The sequence below is a fragment of the Zea mays genome, chromosome 6, assembly GCF_902167145.1.
Source record: "Zea mays cultivar B73 chromosome 6, Zm-B73-REFERENCE-NAM-5.0, whole genome shotgun sequence".
NCBI lineage: Eukaryota > Viridiplantae > Streptophyta > Magnoliopsida > Poales > Poaceae > Zea > Zea mays.
In genome coordinates, this window is record NC_050101.1 from 47,737,032 (window position 1) to 47,760,384 (window position 23,353).

Sequence of the window (23,353 nt, forward strand, 5' to 3'; positions counted from 1 at the left end):
AAGGCTTCCAAGATCGTATCCCACACATGAAGCGTACGTGTAGACCTCATGAAGACCAACTGACCACCGGTAAATGTGGTGTAGCTCTAGCAGAAGCAGATAGATAGAGATCGTGTTCTAAGTTGTGCGGGGTGATCCCTCCTTAATCGAATATAAGGCTGAGAGGGAACCCCTACGAAAAGAAGGCGAACCCCCATACCGTAGTCATCTCCCATCTCTAGAAAACTCTCTGTAATCCTCAATCACCGAGCAATACACATCTTAGAGCACACAAGACATAGGGTTTTACACGATCGAGCGACCTGATCCTGTATAAACCGTTATGTTCCGTCGTACTTTGCATGAACCATCGAGCTACGATCGACTTCGACGTCCTCTCAAAAACACTATCTAGTATACCACGTAGTGTGTTGTCGGTACCAAACACCGACAGTATGTACAACCATGAGACTCTGGTTTGATTTCCCAAGTATGAGAGACAACTAAGGGCATATACAATCCATATGAATGACCTATATCTTAAGGGATATCTAAGGGGATAAGTGTAAAAAACACAATAGATGTATCTTGATGAAGGAATGTTTCTAGCACGATTCTCTAAGTCTAAGATACGGTTCCACTCATACAACCTACATAAATGAGTCGTGTCTTGAGGAGTTTTAGTAAATAAGATACAAGACTTAAATACACTAGGTTGTATGAATGAGTTTTCTTAGGTCTATCTAATGCTTGGATAACCACAACACAATATCTAAGATGTACATACCCTAAGAGACTGTATGATACAATCTTTAGCTCTCGGATCATAAACACAGTTAGGAGATGATATGCATGGAGAGTCATGTGGAGATGAGTTCTTCGCGAAGAGTTTGTCTCTTATATTTTTTTTAATTAACCCTCTAGAAATCCCTCAAGAGACCTCATATTAAATAGAGTTGTGAAAGTCGCGTAGAGGGGGGTGAATAGGCAAAACCTAAAATTTATAACTTTAAACACACACTAAAGCTGGGGGTTAGCGTTAGAATTAAATTCAAGTCTGAAGAGAGGGAAAAACAAATCAAATAAGAACCAAGAAGTGTGAACACGGTGATTTGTTTTACCGAGGTTCGGTTCCAAAGAACCTAGTCCCTATTGAGGAGGTCACAAAGACCAGGTCTATTTCAACTCTTTCCCTCTCTCAAATGGTCACTTAGACCGAGTGAGCCTTCTTCCTTAATCTCACGGGTCACTAAGACCCCACAAGGACCACCACACACTTGGTGTCTCTTGCTTCGCTTACAAAGCACTTGAGAATAAGAATGTGAAAGAAAAAGTCCAAGCCAAGCAACAAGAGCAACAAAGCACACGAAACACCCTCTCTCAAGTCCCTAATGGAATTGAGTTGATTTTGGAGACTAAGAGAGGATTCAATCTATTTGATGTGTCTTGGAGTGGAGGCTTTTGCTCTTGTATTGAATGAGATGTTTGGAATGCTTGGATGAATATGAATGAGGTGGTTGGGGGTATTTATAGCCCCCAACCACTTCCATAGCCATTGGGGAGGCTGCTGGCGATGGGCGCACCGGACAGTCCGATGCGCCACCGCCCACCAGACATGCATTGTTACTTGTCCAGTGCGCGCCATGTCACCCAATCGTTAGGGTTTGGAGCTGAGTCGACCGTTAGAGCTTTGTCCTCTTGCGGCACCGGATAGTCCGGTGCCCTCTGACTTCGCAGCTCTGACTTCTGCCGCGCACTGTTCACTGTGGCAGGTACTTCGGCAGTCGACCGTTGGCGCTGGATAGCCGTTGCCCGCTGACTCACCGGACAGTCCGGTGGCATACCGGACAGTTCGGTGAATTATAGCGGAGGGCGCCATGGAATTCCCGAGAGTGGCTGGTTCGGAGTGTACGGCCCTGGTGCATTTACTCCCAAAGACTCTAAAATATGAAACATTGAGCTTTTTACTAGTGAGGAGTTCATATGATGTCTTATTGAGGATTCGGTGAAGATATAGCCGGTTGATGGAGTAGCAGGCGGTGTTAATCGCCTCGACCCAAAACCGATCCGATGTCTTATACTCATCAAGCATGGTTCTTGCCATATCCAGTAGAGTTCTATTCTTCCTCTCTACTACACCATTTTTTGTGGTGTGTAGGGAGAAGAGAACTCATGCTTGATGCCCTCTTCCTCAAGAAATCTTCAATTTGAGAATTCTTGAACTCCGTCCCATTATCGCTTCTTATCCTTTTGATTCTTAATCCGACCTCATTTTGAGCCCGTCTCAAGAATCCCTTTAATGTATCTTGGGTTTATGATTTTTCCTGCAAAAAGAACACCAAGTGAAGCGAGAATAATCATCCACAATAACTAGACAGTACTTACTCCTGTCGATGCTTATGTAAGCTATCGGGCCGAATAGATCCATGTGGAGTAGCTCGAGTGGCCTGTCAGTCATCATGATGTTTTTGTGTGGATGGTGGACTCGAACTTGCTTCCCTGCTTGACATGCGCTACAAACCATGTCTTTCTCAAAATGAACATTTGTTAGTCCTAAAATATGTTCTCCCTTTAGAAGTTTGTGAAGATTCTTCATTCCAACATGGGCTAGTCGGCGATGCTAGAGCCAACCCATGTTAGTCTTAGCAATTAAGCAAGTGTCCAGCTTAGCTTGATTATCATTAAAATCCACTAAGTATAGTTGACCATCTAACACTCCCTTAAATGCTATTAAATCATCACTTCTTCTAAAGACAGTAACACCTATGTCAGTGAATAGACAATTATAGCCCATTTTATACAATTGAGAAACATAAAGCAAATTGTAATCTAAAGAATCTATAAGAAAAACATTGGAAATGGAATGGTCAGGAAATATAGCAATTTTACCCAAACCTTTGACCAAACCTTGATTTCCATCCTCGAATGTGATAGCTCGTTGGGGATCTTCATTTTTCTCATAGGAGGAGAACATTCTCTTCTCCCCTGTCATGTGGTTTGTGCACCCGCTATCGATTATCCAACTTGAACCACCGGATGCATAAATCTACAACACAAGTTTAGGCCTTGTTCTTAGGTACCCAAACGGTCTTGGGTCCTTTCACATTAGAAACAAGCACCTTGGGTACCCAGACACAAGTCTTTGGGCTCTTGTGTTTGCCCCCCGACATATTTGGCAACTATTTTGCCTGATTTGTTAGTTAAAAGATAAGATGCATCAAAAGTATTAAATGAAACATTATGCTCATTTGATGCAGTAGAAATTTTCTTTCTAGGCATTTTAACATGAGTGGTATGCCTAGAGCTAGAAGCCTCATTTTTATACATAAATGCATGGTGAGAAACATTATGAGGTTTCCTAGCATGAATTTCCCTAATCTTGTGTTTGGGATAGTTTGCAGGATATAAAATGTAACCCTCACTATCCTGAACCATGGGATCCTTGCCCTTAACAAAGTTAGACAATCTTTTAGGGGCATTAAGTTTGACATTGCTCCCCTGTTGGAAACCAATGCCATCCTTAATGCTAGGGTGTCTCTCATTATAAAGCATACTACGAGCAAATTTAAAATTTTCATTTTCTAGTTCATGCTCGGCAATAGCAGTTAGTTTAGCTATGTGATCATTTTGTTGTTTTATCATGGCAAGGTGATCATCCATAGCTCAACATTTATATATCTACATCTAGTGCAAATGGAAACATGCTCGACAGTAGATGTAAGTGGTTTGCAAACATTTAATTCCTCTATCTTAGCATTTAACATTGTATTCTCATTTCTAAGACAGGAAATGGAATCATTGCAAACATTCAATTCTTTAACCTTAGAAACTAAACTAGCATTTTCATTTCTAAGATTAGAAATCGAATCATGACAAATGCTAAGCTCCTTAGTTAAGTTTTCACATTTTTCTACTTCCTGAGCATAAGCCTTTTTTAGTTTAACAAATTTTTTGTTTTTCTTTAATGAGGAAGTCCTCTTGACTGTCCAAGAGTTCATCCTTCTCATTAATGGCTTCAATTAATTCATTTAATTTTTTCTTTTGGTCCATGCTAAGGTTGGCAAAGAGAGACATTAAATTATCTTTACTATCACTAGAGCTACCCTCATCACTAGATGTTGTATATTTGGGGGTGACTCTAGAGTGTACCTTCTTCTTCTTACCGTCCTTAGCCATGAGACACTTGTGGCTGACGTTGGGGAAGAGAAGTCCCTTGTTGATGGTGATGTTGGCGGCATCCTCGTCGGAGGAGGAGTCAGTGGAGCTTTCGTCGGAGTCCCATTCCCGACATATGTGTGCATCACCGCCCTTCTTCTTGTAGTATCTCTTCTTCTCCTTCTTCTTCCCTTTATTGTCGTCGTCCCTGTCACTTCCACTAGAAATTGACATTTTGCTATGAAATGACCGGACTTACCACACCGGTAGCATACCTTCTTGGAGCGGGACTTGTAGTCCTTCCCTCTCCTTTGCTTGAGGATTTGACGAAAGCTCTTGATGATGAGCAACATTTTCTCGTTGTCGAGCTTGGAGGCGTCGATTGGAAACCTACTTGATGTAGACTCCTTCTTCTCTTCTTCTGTCGCCTTGAATGCGACGGGTTGCACCTTGGATGTAGAGGTGGCGCCTTGCTCCAAGTTGATAATATGTTTGGAGTCTTTGATCATAAGTTCAAAGCTCACAAACTTGCCAATCACTTCCTCGGGAGACATTAGTTTGTATCTAGGATCCCCACGTATTAATTGAACTTGAGTAGGATTACGAAAAACAAGGGATCTTAGAATAACCTTGACCATTTCATGGTCATCCCATTTGGTGCTCCCGAGGTTGCGCACTTGGTTGACCATCGTCTTGAGCCGGTTGTACATGGTTTGTGGCTCTTCCCCTTTGTTGAGGATGAATCGACCGAGTTCTTCCTCGATCGTTTCGCGCTTGGTGATCTTGGTCACCTCGTCCCCTTCGTGCGCCATTTTGAGGACGTCCCAAATTTCTTTGGCACTCTTTAACCCTTGCACCTTGTTATACTCCTCTCGACACAAGGAGGTGAGGAGTATAGACGTGGCTTGGGAGTTAAAGTGCCTAATTTTGGCGGCCTCGTCCGAGTCGTAGTCTTTGTCCCCCACCTTAGGTACCTGCGCTCCATACTCAACAATATCCTAAATACTTTCGTGGAGTGAGGTTAGATGGTGCCTCATTTTATCACTCCACATACAATAATCTTCACCATCAAAATATGGTGGCTTGCCTAGGGGTACAGAAAGTAATGAAGCGCGCTTTGAAATACAAGGATAGCGTAGGGGAATCTTACTATACTTCTTGCGCTCATGGCGCTTAGAAGCGGTGGATGACTCGGAGCTCGATGTGGAGGGTGACGAAGAGTCGGTCTCGTAATAGGACGCCTTCTTCATCTTCTTCTTCTTATCACCTCTCCGATGCGACTTGATGGAGGAAGAGGATTCCTCCTTATTTTTTGTTGCCGGACTCCCTTGAGAGAGTCCTCCCCAAGCTTACGGCCTTTTCGCCGGTCACGATCTCCCTCTTGGCATGATCTCCAGACATCATTTCGACTTGGTTAGACTCTTAATGAAGCACTGGCTCTGATACCAATTGAAAGTCGCCTAGAGGGGGGTGAATAGACGAAACCTGAAATTTATAACTTTAAACACACACTAAAGCCGGGGGTTAGAGTTAGAATTAAATTCAAGTCCAAAGAGAGAGGAAAACAAATCAAACAAGAATCAAGGAGTGTGAACACGGTGATTTGTTTTACCAAGGTTCGGTTCCAAAGAACCTAGTCCCCGTTGAGGAGGTCATAAAGACCGGGTCTATTTCAACCCTTTCCCTCTCTCAAACGGTCACTTAGACCGAGTGAGCCTTCTTCCTTAATCTCACGGGTCACTAAGACCCCACAAGGACCACCACACACTTGGTGTCTCTTGCTTCGCTTACAAAGCACTTGAGAATAAGAATGTGAAAAGAAAAAGGTCAAGCCAAGCAACAAGAGCAACAAAGCACACGAAACACCCTCTCTCAAGTCCCTAATGGAATTGAGTTGATTTTGGAGACTAAGAGAGGATTCAATCTATTTGATGTGTCTTGGAGTGGAGTCTTTTGCTCTTGTAATGAATGAGATGTTTGGAATTCTTGGATGGATATGAATGAGGTGGTTGGGGGTATTTATAGCCCCCAACCACTTCCATAGCCATTGGGAAGGCTGCTGGCGATGGGCGTACCGGACAGTCCGGTGCGCCACCGGACATGCATTATTCCTTGTCCAGTGCGCCGCCATGTCACCCAACCATTAGGGTTCAGAGCTGAGTCGACCGTTGGAGCTTTGTCCTCTTGCGGCACCGGACAGTCCGGTGCCCTCTAACTTCGCAGCTCTGATTTCTGCCTCGCACTGTTCACTGTGGCAGGTACTTTGGCAGTCGACCGTTGGCACTGGATAGCCGTTGCCCGCTGACTCACCGGACAGTCTGATGGCATACCTGACAGTCCGGTGAATTATAGCGGAGGGCGCCCTGGAATTCCCGAGAGTGGCTGGTTCAGAGTGTACGACCCTGGTGCACCGGACACTGTCCGGTGGCACACCGGACAGTCCGATGCGCCAATTCTTAGCCCACTCAAGTTCTTTGCTCCGTTTCAAATTGAGTCCCTAACTTAATTTCTTTCTTGATTTGTGTTGAACCTTATGCACCTATAATACATGATTTGTAGAACAAACTAGTTAGTCCATGTGTTTGTGTTAATTATCAACCACCAAAAATAGTTATAGGAAATGGTTAACCCAATTTCCCTTTCAATCTCCCCCTTTTTGGTGATTGATGCCAACACAAACCAAAGCAAATAATAAGTACAGAAATGTAACTAGTTTGCATTTAGAATGTGCATAGGTTACTTGGAGTTAAACCAATTGAAAATCTCACTAAGTATGAATGGATTGCTTTTTCTTTAACATTTTGGACCACTCTTGCACCACATGTATGTTTTTGCAAATTCTTTTGGAAAATCTTTTTCAAAGTCTTTTGAAAATAGTCAAAGGTATATGAATAAGATTGCAAGAAGCATTTTCAAGATTTGAAATTTCTCCCCCTGTTTCAAATGCTTTTCCTTTGACTAAATAAAACTCCCCCTGAATGAAATTCTTCTCTTAGCTTTCAAGAGGGTTTTGAAATTTTACTTTCACAAATCAAGTGAAACATAGATACCAATTGATCTCATATACTAATTTGAGAATACATCAATTGAAATATATACCAATTGAGAAAATACCAATTAAAACTTTAAACACACACTAAAGCCGGGGGTTAGCGTTAGAATTAAATTCAAGTCCGAAGAGAGGGGAAAACAAACCAAACAAGAATCAAGGAGTGTGAACACGATGATTTGTTTTACCGAGGTTCGGTTCCAAAGAACCTAGTCCCCATTGAGGAGGTCACAAAGACCGGGTCCATTTCAACCTTTTCCCTCTCTCAAACGGTCACTTAGACCGAGTGAGCCTTCTTCCTTAATCTCACGGGTCACTAAGATCCCACAAGGACCACCACACACTTGGTGTCTCTTGCTTCGCTTACAAAGCACTTGAGAATAAGAATGTGAAAAGAAAAAGGCCAAGCCAAGCAACAAGAGCAACAAAGCACACGAAACACCCTCTCTCAAGTCCCTAATGGAATTGAGTTGATTTTGGAGACTAAGAGAGGATTCAATCTATTTGATGTGTCTTGGAGTGGAGTCTTTTGATCTTGTATTGAATGAGATGTTTGGAATGCTTGGATGGATATGAATGAGGTGTTTGGGGGTATTTATAGTCCTCAACCACTTCCATAGCCGTTGGGGAGGCTGCTGGCGATGGGCGCACCGGACAGTCCGGTGCGCCACCAGACAGGCACTGTTCTGCCACATCACCCAACCGTTAGGGTTCGGAGTTAAGTCGACCGTTGGAGCTTTGTCCTCTTGCGGCACCGGACAGTCCGGTGCCACACTGGACAGTCTGGTGCCCTCTGACTTCGCAGCTCTGACTTCTAGCGCGCACTGTTCACTGTGGCAGGTACTTTTGCAGTCGACCGTTGGCGCTGGATAGCCGTTGCCCGCTGACTCACCGGACAGTTCGGTGGCACACCGGATAGTCCGGTGAATTATAGAGGAGGACGCCCTGGAATTCCCGAGAGTGGCTGGTTCGGAGTGTACGGCCCTGGTGCACCGGAAAGTCCGGTGCGCCAATTCTCAGCCCACTCAAGTTCTTTGCTCTGTTTCAAATTGAGTCCCTAACTTGATTTCTTTCTTGGTTTGTGTTGAACCTTATGCACCTGTAATACATGATTTCTAGAACAAACTAGTTAGTCCATGTGTTTGTGTTGATTATCAACCACCAAAATTAGTTATAGGAAATGGTTAACTCAATTTCCTTTTCAAGTTGTACATGCCCCAACCCTCGTGATCACCCTCATATGTCTTGCCTGGATGATCAACTCTCCCATCGCCCTAGCCCCCGTGCCCACCTTGCCTGGATAAACACCGACACCTCCCACACAACCTCCCTCAACAATGACGATGCTGGTGACTGCATAGGATATCCACAGCTCGAGATTATCTTGTACCAAATATGCAACATGTGTCGAGGGTGGCAACGCACGGGAGCTCCGCGGCCCACATGGAGACGGTGTGAGCCCTGCGGCCATGACGACGACACTAGGTGGCCACGCAGGAGCAGACAAGCTGGGTGGCCTACTAGGCTACCTATGGCACAATAGCTGGCGCGACCCGCCTGCTGCACTCCCTAATCGTTCGGCTTCGAGCGCGATGAAAGCTGGAGGCTATGGATCTGCGGTGGAGCGGTCCAACATCGACGTAGGAACAGGGCTAGACAGGAGGCGGTGGAGAAGGTGCCACCATCATGAAGTGATCATTGATCTAGAGGATGGAGATGTGGATGCATGGGATGGTGTGGGAGCGGACAGAAACGATGTTGAAATCCTCAACGCATTGTTTTTTCGTTATTGAAGATGGCGTGAGGACGATGGCACGACGAGTACCTCCTTCAGCGAGCGGCGACGAGGATAGGGTGTGCTGGCTCTCCACTAGGATGTGCGAGGACGACGAGCATATCCCCTTCGAGCATTTTACTAGTGGAAACAAAAGCAACATAGTTTAGTCTATCATGTCATGACAGATTTTGGTTTCCGGGCATGTCATGCCTAGGGATGGCAACAAGTAATTCCTCTTCGGAGAATAGCTCCCCATAGCGGTCCCTGCGACGTAAAAATTTCTCTGTGGGGATCCCATGAACGCTTGCGTGGTACATTTCTTTCCTATCTCCGTTCCCCGCGAAGATAAATCCCCGACGAGGATCTTCGTCCCCATTTAAATTATAATTAAGACATACATTCTTTGTTATTAATGTAAAACATTTTCACTTATACATATTGTTAGAGTAATAAATCATTATGTGTACATCAATATGAACACATTTGTACAATAATTGGTCTCTTGACAAGATAATTTTTTATTTTTATCATTAACTAGTATAAAAAACATCATCACGTGCATGTTTAACAGGTTCCCGCAGGAAATGGACCCTATCCCCGTTTACCGTTGAGAAAAGAATTTCCCCTGTTTATATCCTCGTGCGGGAAGAAACTTCTGCATCCCCGTTCCCCTAACGGAGAAATTCCTCGCGGGAAATTAGGAATCAGGGCTCCATTGCTATCTCTAGTCATGTCTCGGGTTAAATGTTTCCGGACATGGCATGACAAGTTTTGGTCCGCATACACGCGAACCAATGAAATTTTGAAGGAAAAAAAAAGGAGCTCTGCCAATGATACAAACACTTCATTTTTCAGTAAATTTTGGTCCGCATTCACGCGAACAAATGGAATTTTGAAGAAAAAAAAGCTCTGCCAATGATACAAACGCTTCATTTTTCAGTAATATGCTGTCCGCTGCAAATTTAATGGCAGCAAAATTCATTCCAGCGCAGCAGTCAAGGTTACAGCACCGACCTGGTCTGAACATCACGAGGCAACATGGATCGCCCAGCATTAGCAAACAAAGTGGGTTTCGGATCAAGCTACAAAAGCGCTGCAGAACAATCGCAATGCTCGGTAACGGTATATATGTTTTTTATAATAGATAGATCATCATCATCATCATCAGGTAATCATCCTCGTGTACATGTTTTCTCATCACAGTTTCGCCTCGCATTTACTTACAGAAGGACCTCTCCATCAAAAGCAGCTACACCCACCATCTCTAACTCCCTATAATCAAGTAGTGCTATAGTATAGTATCATCAGCTCACCCGCCACCACAAAGGTCAGGGTGGCGGGGATGGAAAACCAAGAAGAGAGGCGCGGCTAGACACGCGTGGAGTTTGGAGGGGTGATGCCCATCATCTTGTAATACGCCTTCTCCGCCTCCGCCATCCTGGTCTGGAACATGCCCCATTCCTTCCTGCACCGCGCCCTCACCTAAACCACAGATTAACAAGATGCCATAAGCTCCCATGGACAACAAGATGACAATCTGCTCAGAAACATAAGCACCATCCTTCCTCAAAAGTCAAAACAAGAGCGCTCTACGTCAAGTTTTCAGGCAATCAACGTACCCCTTCCCATGGCGCCCTTCCGTTTTCTGACTGCCCCTGCAAGGTTTTGGTATTCGAATTGTGATGGTAGGAAAATGGTAGAAAAAATCATAGTTCACATAGTCAAATTAAAGAAAGCAAGGAAGAAAACATAATGTTTCTCCTTACCTGGTTCCCCAGAGAAGGAACCACTTGGTGAACGATCCACTGCGAATCGACAACTCCAATCTTTTCATGAGCAGGCTGGCGAGCAACGTCAAAAGCATTCAGAAACAACAGTTCGCTAGAATGGTATAAGACTCTCTCAAAACAATGCATACCTCCACACATTTCCTGAGCGCAAAATCCAAGCCCCAACCATGAACCAAGTCGTTCTGCGTCCAAAGCAATGCCGAACAATTATGTAAAGGACCGAAGATAGACAGACACAAGGAGAAGTATGACAGACAGACGAACCTGAATCATATGCCACACACATCTCCATGCATCTCTTGAGAAGACTGGAGCCATTATTTCAACAAAACTGTAATAGAGCATACATAAGTTGCCTCTGTATGTATGGGAGACTGATGGTAGTATTATGGGAACTGGTAAGTGTTCTGGGAGGAGGAAAAAAAAACACATACGCAGCACACGGTGGAAGATGAGGGTCAGAGCACCAGCCAGGCCTCTCCTCTGTGTCCCTGTAACAAAAATGATGCAAAATTATAATAGAGCTCAGTGGAAAAATAAAAGTACTCTTTTTCAGACAAGAATTACACTCACTTGTGAACCTCACTGTCACCTCTTCTTTTGGTCATCTGCCATGTTAACCCCCGATCAGGCTCTAATCCAGGTTGAGAGATGTCCAAGTTATGCTTCTTAACAAGTTTGATGTACCTGTAACCCCAACATCATCATAATACGTAAGAGATTCAATGTTGAGTAGTACTGAAAGGAAGTGGGGAGAATGAAAGCATACTCCTCTGCATTAAAATGTTCAACCCCAAGGTCCTCATCCCAAATGAATATGTACTCATAAGCTGCCACAATATCAGGATGCAGGAATCTCTTGGCATACCACCTAGAGTTGTGTGCACAAACAAAAAAATTAGCACTAGATCATTTCAAATTAAGCAATTGAACTGCGAACAGTACACTAGAGCACAAATGAAACTCACCATTTAGTTTGTTTCCTGACACTAATATGGATAGCTCGCTGGGACCACTCAAATTCATCCCACTCACTCACCCGGCCATCATAGTGGAATAACAGAATAGCAAAATTGTCAGAAAACTGCAGCACCAACAACAAAACAATCAGGAAGCTGAGTTAAACAAAATGCCATAAATGGATCTGAAAATTTTCATTATCATGAAAACTGGGGGAAGGCATTATTTTCATTTTTGAGCTCGTTGACGCTGTTGTCAAAAGTACCTTCTTCACAGCTCTGTTTATATTTGCTTTCTGCTCAACTCCAACAGTAAAGGTAACAAGGTACTTTGGTTTGAAAGGCAGGTCCTGTATATTCAAGATCAAATATCAGCATAGAACATTGCAAGCAACAAAATGCAGAAACAGTGCAAAACTTTGATTTTCCAGTTTCGATTATCTGTGAATCCAATCAAGAAATAGAGAGCTTCAGATCAGTATATGCTTGTAGCACATGTCAAAAGAAGCACAAGACACAAAATCCAGAAATGTGAAGAAGACAAAGAAAGAACAAACGTGAGAAGGAGCATATGCTTAAAGCATGTGTCAAGAGAACTATAAAAAATCTAAAATTAGGTTTCCACTGTAGTTCTCAACATGTCCAGCTATAAATATATCAAACGCACTCGGAGAAGATTGGTGAGGTGATGGTGCATGAGAAAATATACCTCACTTGGGTCTCCCCATAACCTGCGCAAATGGAAGTCAGACTCTGATACAACGATACCTGGTGCTAGCCCCTCTGCACCCTTGGGGTTCGTTGGGACATAAATCTACAGATCATCAAAGAAAAAACTCATCAGACAAACTAAAATATATCAGGAAATAGCAAACACTCTATTCGCTATTTATAAGCATCTGATATTCAAGGAGAATATCACGTTAAATGGATACCGTTCAAATAGCCATAGTACTCCACAACTAAGTCAAGTCATGTGACAGAGTAATACAACTAACTAACCTTTAAGGTACTGTTTGAAGTCGGTTCGGTACCATTTCCCCTTGCGTTTCTGGCAGAAGTCCAAGCATGATTGAGTATAGCTTGGGTCGTGAGTCCAGCGTCTTTGTCTTCAATGTACGAAATAAAGCTATCTGGAAAGTGAAGCTGGCGTATTCGAAACAGACATAAGTAACTGCTCAATTAGTTGAGGTATTGCTGTTACGTGGAGGTTACTATCATTAATACCTTTGTTATGCTGACCGAAGGGAATGAAATCCCAATGAAAAAGCCAAGGACTGCTCCAATAACCGTTACCATAACAAGCCTCATGCTTCCGTTTGGGAATCTAAGCATACTATGAACGTCAACAAGAGCAGAAGATATTAGCATGCAACGCTAGCCGTCCAGAAGCCAACAGCTCGAGTGGAGACAAGCATGTAGGTTTACAAACCTGCGAGCAATAGATGCGAGCTTCGCCATGCTCTAGTACAAGGATGCAGCTAGAGGAGCAATACAGCTGCGAGCGACAAATGCTAAGCATCATATGTGGAGATCATAATGGCGGCGGCTTTGTTATGCAGACAGGAAGGAAGCCTGGAGAAAACACAGACATTGACAATCCATCGTCAGAAGGCCTCCAATCGAAATATGGTTTTCATCTCCTTTTGAATTTGCATAGCATTACAAAGCTACTAACAAGCAACCACAATGGTTGGGCTGCGTCCAAAAGTATGAGCAATGCCCCCAAGTATGCGGTTTCTACTCGCTTTGCTGCTAAGAAGTGGGGCGCACAAACAGTGCAGCACCACAAGATTCTGTGCGTGTAGGACGAACTTGTGCAGGCCAAGTATACGGAATTACTAACAAGTTTTTTGTTGTTGTTACTTTCTCGTACGAGGAGTAAAAAAAGAAATAAAGTAATACTCGGAAAGAAGAGATCTTGTTTGGACTTCTCGGCCGGCGGCAGCATTATTGTAGTACAAGTGGGGTATCTAGTACGGCGAATCGGACGAAATCGAAACCGAGGGCGGAAGGAAAGAGGCGCGGGTTTTGGCAGGAAAGCGAACCTGGCGTCCGTCCGCGCCGGCCGGCGGACGGAGCTGAATAATACCGCAGCGCCGGTGCTGGTATGTTCCGGTTGCGACGGAGGGGGAGCGGGCCGAGCGATGAGCCACCAGCCGTGCCCCCTGCCCGTGGGTACGGCGGCGGCGTGGGAAGAGGAGGGGGCGAGGAGCGGAGCGCGTGGGCAGGCAGGCGGGGGCAGGGGAGGCAGGCGCGCGCGTTTATATGCGTGAGGCGGAGGGTGGGGGAGGGCGGAAGTCGTGCGCTGCGCCTGCGCGGCGCGGCAATGTCAGTTGGAAACTTGGAAGGGATGGGTGGATGGCTGGCTGGATCGATCGATCGATCGATCAATCAAGCCGGAGGAGAGGAGAGGAGCTAGGCCAGGCCAGGAAGGCAGGAAGCCAAACCAAGGGAAAGTTGGAGACGACAGGGAGAAAGGAGAGGGACGCCACCCAACGAACCAACCGCAGCAACTTGCGCCCTCGACGGGGCCGTCCTCCCGCCGTCGGATCCTGGACCACGCGTATTCTTCCTGACCTACCTATTGGTACTACATGGGCCTAGACAGCTCGGTCGGTCGTCCATCCCTGGACTTTGGGATGTCCATGTGTTTGTGTTGTTTGTTGCCAACGTTCCAAACGTTTTTTCAGTTTATTTAGCTCCTTTCTCGTTGACAGTTCCTTCTCAAAAACCAAAATTAGGCTAAGTTGAGATCAAAAAGTATAAGTTTATCTTGGCAGCAAATCGATTCGGCGTCAACATGACTATTTATGCACCCTTTTGTTTTCTTCTGACCGATGCTTGAAAAAACATAATGCTCCGTTTAGACGTTAATATTGGAAGGTACGAATTGATTTTGGTATCAAATTAGACATGATATTGAAATGAGATGTAATCCCAATTCTATTGTTTGGATGTCAATATATTAGATTCTAGTATAGATGAGCATGCAGCCCGAGGCCCGGTTGTCCGGCACGAGGTCTATTTTTTTGGCCCAGCCCAAACATGGCACGACCCGGCTGGGTTTGTACCCTGGCCAATAAATCAGGTCGTGCCTAGGCTACCGGCAGTGCCCACCAGGCAGCACGGTCGGCCCGCCAGAAAACGGCACGCACGGGGCCGGCCCGGTGTCGGGGTGCGAGGGGTAAGGCCCGACCGCCCACACGACATCCGCCCTCCCTCCTCATCTCATCCAAGTGTCCCACTCCCACACAACATCTCCTCTCCCCACTCGAATTGCTTGTCCCGTCGTCTGCGGTCCGCCCGCCGCACGGTCACCGCCTCGCCGTCACCACTACCAGATCTCCGTCACCGGCGACATCGGTGGGTCTCCTACTCTCCTTCCGTGCGGCTCGCCCCACTCCGGCTTTCCCTTGGTCCCTCCCCAATCTAGAAATCCCTAACCCTAATCTTGTCGTCGTTGGTTGTCGGCTCGTCGCGTGTCGTCGTGCCCTAGACCCTCGTCTCTGACTCCGGGCTCCGGCTTGGTAGGTACATTCCTCTCTGACTCTCCCTCCCCAATCGGTAATCCCTAACCCTAACCCTAATCTCCTCTTCGCTGCTTGGTTGTGGGCTTTGGTAGGTTGCGGGCTGACTACATCGTGGTCGTGCTGGTGCCGACAAGGCCGTTGAGGTACGGTACCAAGAAGGGCGCATGGATGACGACGACGACCGGTACCGTAGAACTATCAATGACGAGCTTGTTGAGTTAGGACAACTTCCCGATGACGTCGACGACATGGGAGATGCTATTGTTGCCTTTATTCGGTGTTAGTAGCAGTCATACTGCCATCGACCTAGAGGGGACACCTGCCAAGCCAGTTAGTGATGCTGCTGGCTCTAATGTATTTGATTCTTTGACTTCTTCAAGCACTGGTAAGCGTCGATTTGCTGTTTGGGATGACTTCACTAAAGTCACAGAAAATTGTAATGGTAAGAAGGTGCGCATTGCTGATATTTGCAAATTTTGCAAGGCTCAGTTGAGTGCTAATTCTAATGTTGGCACTTGACACTTGCTTAGGCACCAGAAATCATGTAAAAAGAAGGTTGATCATGCTGCTATGGTTCAAACTAGACTAGCTTTGAACCCTGATGGGTCTTTTAGAAAATGGGAATATGATCCTCAGGTTGCTAGAACTGAGCTTCTTCGTAGTTTGATTACTAGACTTGATCTTCCTTTAGGGATAGCTGACACAGATGCTTGGGATGATTACATTCAGCGTGCTCACAACCCTAGATATGTTAGAGTATATAGGTTTACAACTGTTAGAGACTTGGTTAAGCTATACAATGAAAAATTAAAGAACTTAAAATATGCCATCTTTCCTGTTGTCTTCTGTTTGCTTGACTTCTAATATATGGTCTGGTAATGCCAAGGAAGATTACATTACTGTTTTTACTCATTTTGTTAATGCTGATTGGGAAATAAAGAAGTCTTTGATAGACTTTAAATTGATCCAAGTGTCTCATAATGGTGTTAACATTGTTGAACGCATTACTTGTGTGATTCAAGACTTTGGCATGACTGATAAAGTGTTCTCTGTTACCTTAGATAATGCTTCTTCTAATTCAACTGCCATGCTTACAATGTCACCTATGCTTGCTGGTTATTTGGGTGTTGATGTTGATCCAACAGATCCTAGTAACAAAACTTATAGTGTGCTTCATCAGCGTTGTGCATGTCACATTATTAACTTGATTGTGAAATGTGACTTGAAAAGGCCTAAGGATTATTTAGATGTGTTTATGACCGTTATTAATTTCTTAAACTCTTCTAACTAGAGAATTGGTTCAATTTTAGTAATTACTGCAAAGCAAAAGGTTGTATACCTAGAAATTTTGGTTTAGACATGAATGTTAGATGGAACTCAACATATCTTATGCTAAAGCATCTTTTGCCATATAAGTTTGTGTTTTCTGTGTTCATTAATACACACTATGGCTATGCTCTACTGAATGAACAACATTGGTATGTAGCTGAAAAGGTTTTGGAGTTCCTTGAGCTGTTTTATGACAACTGTTGTCTTGTCTGGTGTTTATTACCCCACCAGTTCTTTGGTAATCCATCACATACTTGAATTTGCTAGCCATCTGCATGAACATGAACATGATACTAATCTAAGTGTTGTTGTTGTTCCAACGAAAACTAAATTCATGAAGTACTGGAAGTCTATACCAATGTTATATTCCTCTGCATTTGTTCTAGACCCCAATGCTAAAATGAGGGGTTTGTATAATGTTCTTGAACTGCTTTCTTAGTCTAACAATTATAATTATCGTACTTATTTTGCTGATGTTAAGACTGAGTTGTATAAGCTATATGCCAACTATGAACCTAAGTTTGGTCCTGCTAGGCCATCCAAAACCACATATCAATCAGATATGATAGGTAAGAGAAAACATGCATGGGGTAAAGTTTTTGGAGGAACATGTGCTTCTAGATCCTTAACTGCATCAGGTTCTTCAGGTAGTAGTGGACCTGGTGCAGGTCTTTGTGAGCTAATTGTTTACCTTGACCGTGACAATGTGGCTGCCTATGAGGATGATTTTGATATTTCAAATTGGTGGCATGAGCATAAACTAACCTATCCAATTCTTTCAATTATGGATAGAGATATTATGTCTGTTCCTGCCTCAACTACTTCTTTGGAGTCTACTTTTAGTTTGTCTGGCAGGATTCTTGAGGATCGGCGATGGTGCTTGAACGCAGGGACAATGGAGATATTAGTGTGCATCAAAGATTGGGAGCTAGGCCAACAACGGGCACAACATGCTGTGGTGGACAATGAGTTAGAAGAGTCCTTCAAGGAGATATGGCTGGATAAAGAAGGATTAGAAGGTGTTGCTGCTGCTTCCTGAGTTTGTATTGATCTTGGGAGGCTATGACTGTGAAGTGTAAAGTGTTTCTGAATTATGATATGATATGACACTTTGGCTTGTAATAAACTAAGCTGGCCATACTCTTTTTTCCTTTCTAGGGTTTCTCATGGAGTGTGAGTTTTACCTAGAAAGTTTTTAATGAGGCAGCATTGCACTAACAACTCAAAATTTGTGTATATTTTGTTCAAACTGTGTTGAATGTTGAAACTATGCATGTGAATTTGAGTTTGATCTTTGTTTTCAAGGTAAACTATGTTATATTGTAAATGTGTGATGTGTTTTCTATTATCGGGTTTTGGGCTGGCCCGACACACTTTTGGGCCAAGGCTTTTTGGGCTGGCATGACCCAAAAAACAGTCTGAAGGGTTGTGCCTGGGCCCCCACCAGTCACGCAGGACTGTGCAGGCCCGACCCTATAGGCCCGTGGGCCTGGCCATGTCGTGCCGGGCATAGGCCCAGGTCGTGCCACGCTGGGCGACCCATTTGCTTATCTATAGAGTTTAGAATCGTGTGACCTAATTCCATGCAATACACAAGAGTGATGTTCTATATTAGGGGAGAGAGCTTTCAGTTTTACTCCAAGACAAGAAAATTGGGTTTTAGATTCCAAATCTCAAATCCACCAAACAACATAATTTAGTAAAGTTGATTTCAATTCTCCATTCTATGTATCAATATCTACATCTAAACGAGGTATGAGCTATTTATTGTGTGATAAGGACAACATGAACGGCATGCCCTTGTTCTCTAAAGTTCGAACAATGTCGCTCTACTCAGTATTGTTTGGGTCAAACTTAAGAGCAGTTGCCACTGATTTTAACTTTGCCATAACGACATCATTGTCGGCTCTTTTCTCCTTAGGGCATGTTTGGGAGCAAGAATACCAAAGGGGATTGGAGGGGCTAAAATCCCCTTCTATTCAAAATTGAATAGTAAGTGAATTTTAGCCCCTTCAATCTTCTTCGGTATCGTTGCACCCAAACAAGCCCTTAGGGCATGTATAACCCTTACTTCTTGGATTATTTTTCAAGTATAAGAGACAGCTAAAAGACGGCTGATACAATCCCGAGTTCCTAGATCATAAATGTAGTTAAGAGACAATATATATAAAATGTTGCGAAGATCTTGTCTCTTATTTTTTCCAATTACCCCCTAAGGACATGTACAACAACATTTAATATTGGGTCTCTTGAGAGGTCTCTAAAGGGTTAACTAAAAATTTGCATTCTTTGAAGAACCCATCTCTCCACGACTCTCTATACATATTGTCTCTAAATTGTATTTATGATCAAAAGGCTCAAGGTTGTATCATGCAATGTTTTAGCTGTCTCTTGTACTTGGAAAACCACTCTAGGGTCTCTGGGTTGTACATGCCCTAAAGACCCCTCAAGAAACACCTTAACTAGTGAGGTTGCACAAAGGGACGAAGCTAGCGGTGGGGCGGGTGGGGCTCCAGCTCCCCCTACCGCTCCTCAGTCTATGGAGCCCCACTGAAGCTCCTGCTAAAATTTAAAACGTACACAGTATTGTAAGAGGGTTTCTATATACTGTATCAGTTTAATTCATCCCCTCTTGAAAAAAATTTCTAGCTCTGTCCCTGGTTGCACATCTCTTATATTAAAACTTGTAAGGTTTTTGAGAGCACCTAAAAGGGGTGAATAGGTGATCCTGCAAAACTTACTTCAAACAACACAAACTTGGTCTATAAAAGGTGTTAGTGTAAGTTAAAACCAAGTTCGAATGAGAAGAAGATAAAAAAATAGACTCTTCACTTGATTGCTCTCTTGAGATGTGTATTAAATTAGGAGCAATATGTAAGTGAATTATAAGCACTAAGGAAGATAGAAATCATAGTAAAGTAAAGTGAACAAGGGACATGACGATTTTCCCCGTGGTTCCACCGAAGTCTACTTCACGTTGTGGTGACCTCCTTCTATCAAGGGTTGCACTCAACCCCTCTCAAGTGTTCCAAAGATCAAATTTGAGTGTCACAGTATTCTTCCTTATATCTCAACCCGTTTGTGAGGAATCTCCACAAGTTGGAGTCTCTAACGCCTTACACAAGATTATCACAATCCAAAATCAGAGTAGTGGAGGGAGTTAGATCACACACAAGTACACAACACAGAAACAACATGCAAAATATAAAAGACAAGAGCACAACAACAAAACGACAGAGTAACAACTCAGAAATGCGCTCAAATCTATCTCAAATCACTGAACAACATGGTCGTAGAGTCTCGGAGTTGTAGTATGTACTTGTGATGCTTGGGTATTAGGAGATGGCACCTAGGGGCTCTTTTTATAGCCCCAAGAGGCCTAGGAGCCGTTTCCTTGTCCACAAGGAAGCTAGAAAACTTCCTCAAGTGCAAAACAGTGTTTTGGGTGACCATATGGCTGAATTGCTGGACACAGTCTAACAGAGCATTGCATCCCAAGTTCTGAATCCTAGCTGGTTGCCGCCACCCATCGCACGCCTGCACTTCAGCCTGCACGTCATTCGAGCGCCATCAGTGCCTCTCCATGTGCCCTCGCATGTGGCACTAGCCCACCCATCGGTGGCTGCCTTGAACCAGCCCCCGCCTCCTACCGGTGATGTGGTGGCCTGCCACAGCATCGAGACTGTGGGTGCAAGGTGTCACTGTTATGAGCTACTAGTCGCGCGTACGGCTCTGGCAAACCGTTTTTTAGTCCTAGGTTTGTTCAAAGAGAAGAGTGTTCTCAAGGCATCAGGAAGCACAGGTGTTCGAGAAAGGAAGGCCCCTTCTTTTCCCACAGTTGTCACAAAGGTGCAGGTCCACCTTGACCCCCCATGCGGTGTGTTGCCGAGCAGGGAGGCACCTAGCTTCTAGGAAAAGGGCTTGACGGCCTTCACCATGCCGACGAAATCCAAATCACTCCAAGCATCACAGTAGCCTTCGCTTACGTCTTCTAGCTCGACCCCCCTTCAAAGTGAGATGTCACGACGGCAAAGGCCTGGCAGATCCCTTGGCAGAAGGATTCCTTCTCAATCTCACGTAGCTAGCTAGTGAGGCCCTCAAAGCGGGAGACAATTGACTCAGACCCAGGCAAAGGAAGTTCTCCAAAGCGCCCATGCATGGCGCTCACCACCTCTAGCAGGAGATGCCTCTCCTTTTCCAGCTCCTTCAGGTGGCTTTGCACCTCGACAAAGTTCCCCTCGGCGGCGTCGAATTCCCCCTGTATGGATGATCGGATAAGACACATTCTATGAGAGGGGGAAGTGGGCAGTGGACGCCTAGCTTCAGGAAAAACTATCGAAAGGTGTTACCTTGCAAAGAGGCTAGGAGATTCTCCTCCTTCTTAGTTTGACTGCCCAGCTCCTCCAAGGCCGCGACTCGAGCCTCGGTGACCTCTTTCCCTCGCTATAGGATACAGAGGTGGGAGTTTGCTTTCATGCTCTCAAGACACACAAGCGTCGCCGATTCTGCATCCCTCCTCGCTACCCCAACCAAGGTATCATAATCGTTTTGGATTGACACGATGCGGGCGTGGGCATCGACGGCCTCGCTTTTCGCCGCGATAAGATTACTGGCAGAACGCTCTCATGCCTCCCTTTGGTCAAGAAGAAGGCGGGACCTACCCGCCAGTGTCCCTATGAGCGACTGAAAACACAAAAATCGGACAACGAGTCGATTAGCAAGAGGAACATTTCCCTCACCAAGCCATCCACGCATGGCTTACTGCTAGCTTTTGGCGCGCTGTTGAAAGCCAATCAAGGCCTTTCTACAACGCCTTCTCATTCACATCGCTCCCTTTGTTCAGCTCCCTGCAAAAGGCTGCAAAAGGCTAGAGGGTTGTCGCCTTCAACAGAGCAGTCTGAAGTGAGCTGGACGCCTAGCCGGCCACCAAGGCCCGAAAGCTTGGTCCGAGGCTCCCCATTAGCAAGGAGGATCACTATCCCCCTAGGGTCGTAGCCTCCACTGTGTTGATGAAGGCAACCCCCGGGCTCATTGTAAAAAAGAAAAAGGGTGAGCATCAGCTGCCCTTGTCGGATTCACGACAGAGCTAATTGGAGATGTCAAGAGAGACAAACCTAGGACATCGACCCTGGTGGCACCTTGTGGAACCGTTGCTAAGGAAGAACTTGACGGTGCGACTGCCCCACCACCATCACCGATGGTAGGCATCACTCTACTCTTCTTGAAAACCACTTTCCTCATGCGCAGCATCAAGGTAGTAGGTTGAGGGGAGCTACTGGGAAAAAGGATGAGGGAATCAGAAGTTGTGGAAAAATGGAATTAGACAATGGGAACAGGAAAGGTCCTTGCCCGACTGGCCGCGCCCCGACAAACCTTTGTCCTCCAAAAGGAACCTCACCAACGTGGCATCGGGACGGAGCACCGGTCCCACCACCCGCATTGAAGGCGAGCACGAGCAACCTGGAGGTGTGCCAATCAGGACCATTAACGATCTCGAGGCAGAAGAGCTTCCCACACAAGCAGCCCCCAGCAACTGTCCGGTTGGGGGCTCGGTGTATGAAGGGACGACTGCCACCAAATCCATCAGCCCATAAAATAGGGCGAGGAGTTCTAAGAAGTTGGCCTCCTCCATGATAGTAAAGGCACCTATCGCCTCGCTAGGAAAAACCGGGACAAAATTAGCCATTGACCCGTTAAGGGAGGCATCAAGAATGGCCCAAAGCTTGGATCCCGCACTCGCATCATCATCATCATCTCCATCCTCATCGATCGAGTCGGTAGACATAGCATATAATGACTACTAGCAAGGCATCTATTTTCTTAAATAAACTAATTTGGCACAACAATATTGATACATCCTGTCGACTAGCTAGATAAAATGCTAAACTTACTTTCGCATTATTAACTCAATCACAATATGTATACCAGTCTACCAGCATATCTCTTCACATCATTTACCACTCAAACATATACTTCACTACACAAATACGACTACTGTCCAATTTTGCGCATAACTCAACACTACACGAGATAAGGCGTCTCTACAAGAATTTTATGCGCTGTCATAACATCACAAAAAGAAACAAAGTAAGAGATGTCATCCCATACATACTATGGAGGATCCGCCACAATCACAACTACCGATCTAGAAGTCGTCACAAACGCATCTATGCTAATCGACAAGAAACATCATTGTGGCTATATAACTATCCAATCCAATTAATAGAAATAATAAATCCTCTTACCAGAGTTAAGTCGACTCGATATTTGTAAGAACGACGATGAGAGCGAGGCCATCCACGCGGCTGCTTGGGGAAGGCAAAACAGGGACGATGGCCAGGCCCATGGCAAGCTGAACCACGACGGAGAAAATATGTTGACGAGATGGATGATGGTCGGATCGATGATGGTCTCATGTTTGAGCTTTTCGTCAAGCACCAGACGTGCGACACAAGTCGACTTCATTGTCTTCTACAACCATATCCCATCTTCTTTCCCAAATCCACATAGACATTGACCAAGGCTTAAGCTATAGATTTTCCCCCGTTGCTCCACGCATCAACACTCATATCATCATCAGGTTCAAAATTTAGGTCGAAGTAGTTGTGGCATCCCTAGGAGCAAGATTGGGCAACATCTTGAAGGTATGCACAAAGAGCACGAACTTAGGCACCCTGGCCTCTTCCTCAAACCATAGTCTACGTCTGAGGACACCTTCAACTCTGGCTTGATGCAGCTGCTCTGCGGCTATGCGTGATGGGGAGGGAGAGACATGACCTGGC

The 23,353-nt window shown here is 44.9% G+C and overlaps 1 protein-coding gene and 1 long non-coding RNA gene across 2 annotated transcripts; both read right to left on the bottom strand.

The window, feature by feature from the left end:
• Positions 1-10,097: 10,097 nt before the first annotated feature.
• Positions 10,098-13,932, bottom strand: LOC100273084 (lysine ketoglutarate reductase trans-splicing 1). The gene is made up of 15 exons (NM_001147533.1): positions 13,758-13,932; positions 13,142-13,284; positions 12,937-13,045; positions 12,712-12,855; positions 12,419-12,523; positions 11,976-12,059; positions 11,719-11,834; positions 11,520-11,621; positions 11,324-11,437; positions 11,185-11,241; positions 11,015-11,081; positions 10,879-10,932; positions 10,727-10,801; positions 10,580-10,615; positions 10,098-10,442 (listed from the first exon to the last, which is right to left on the bottom strand). Exons 2-15 carry the CDS (start codon positions 13,168-13,170, stop codon positions 10,329-10,331), a joined length of 1,206 nt encoding a protein of 401 aa, NP_001141005.1. The 5' UTR covers positions 13,171-13,284; positions 13,758-13,932; the 3' UTR covers positions 10,098-10,328.
• Positions 13,933-19,569: 5,637 nt separating this feature from the next.
• LOC103629263 (uncharacterized) lies at positions 19,570-21,857 on the bottom strand. Its single transcript, XR_554254.2, has 3 exons — positions 21,334-21,857; positions 20,921-21,254; positions 19,570-20,829 (listed from the first exon to the last, which is right to left on the bottom strand). It is a non-coding gene; the product is annotated as an uncharacterized lncRNA (long non-coding RNA).
• Positions 21,858-23,353: the final 1,496 nt, after the last annotated feature.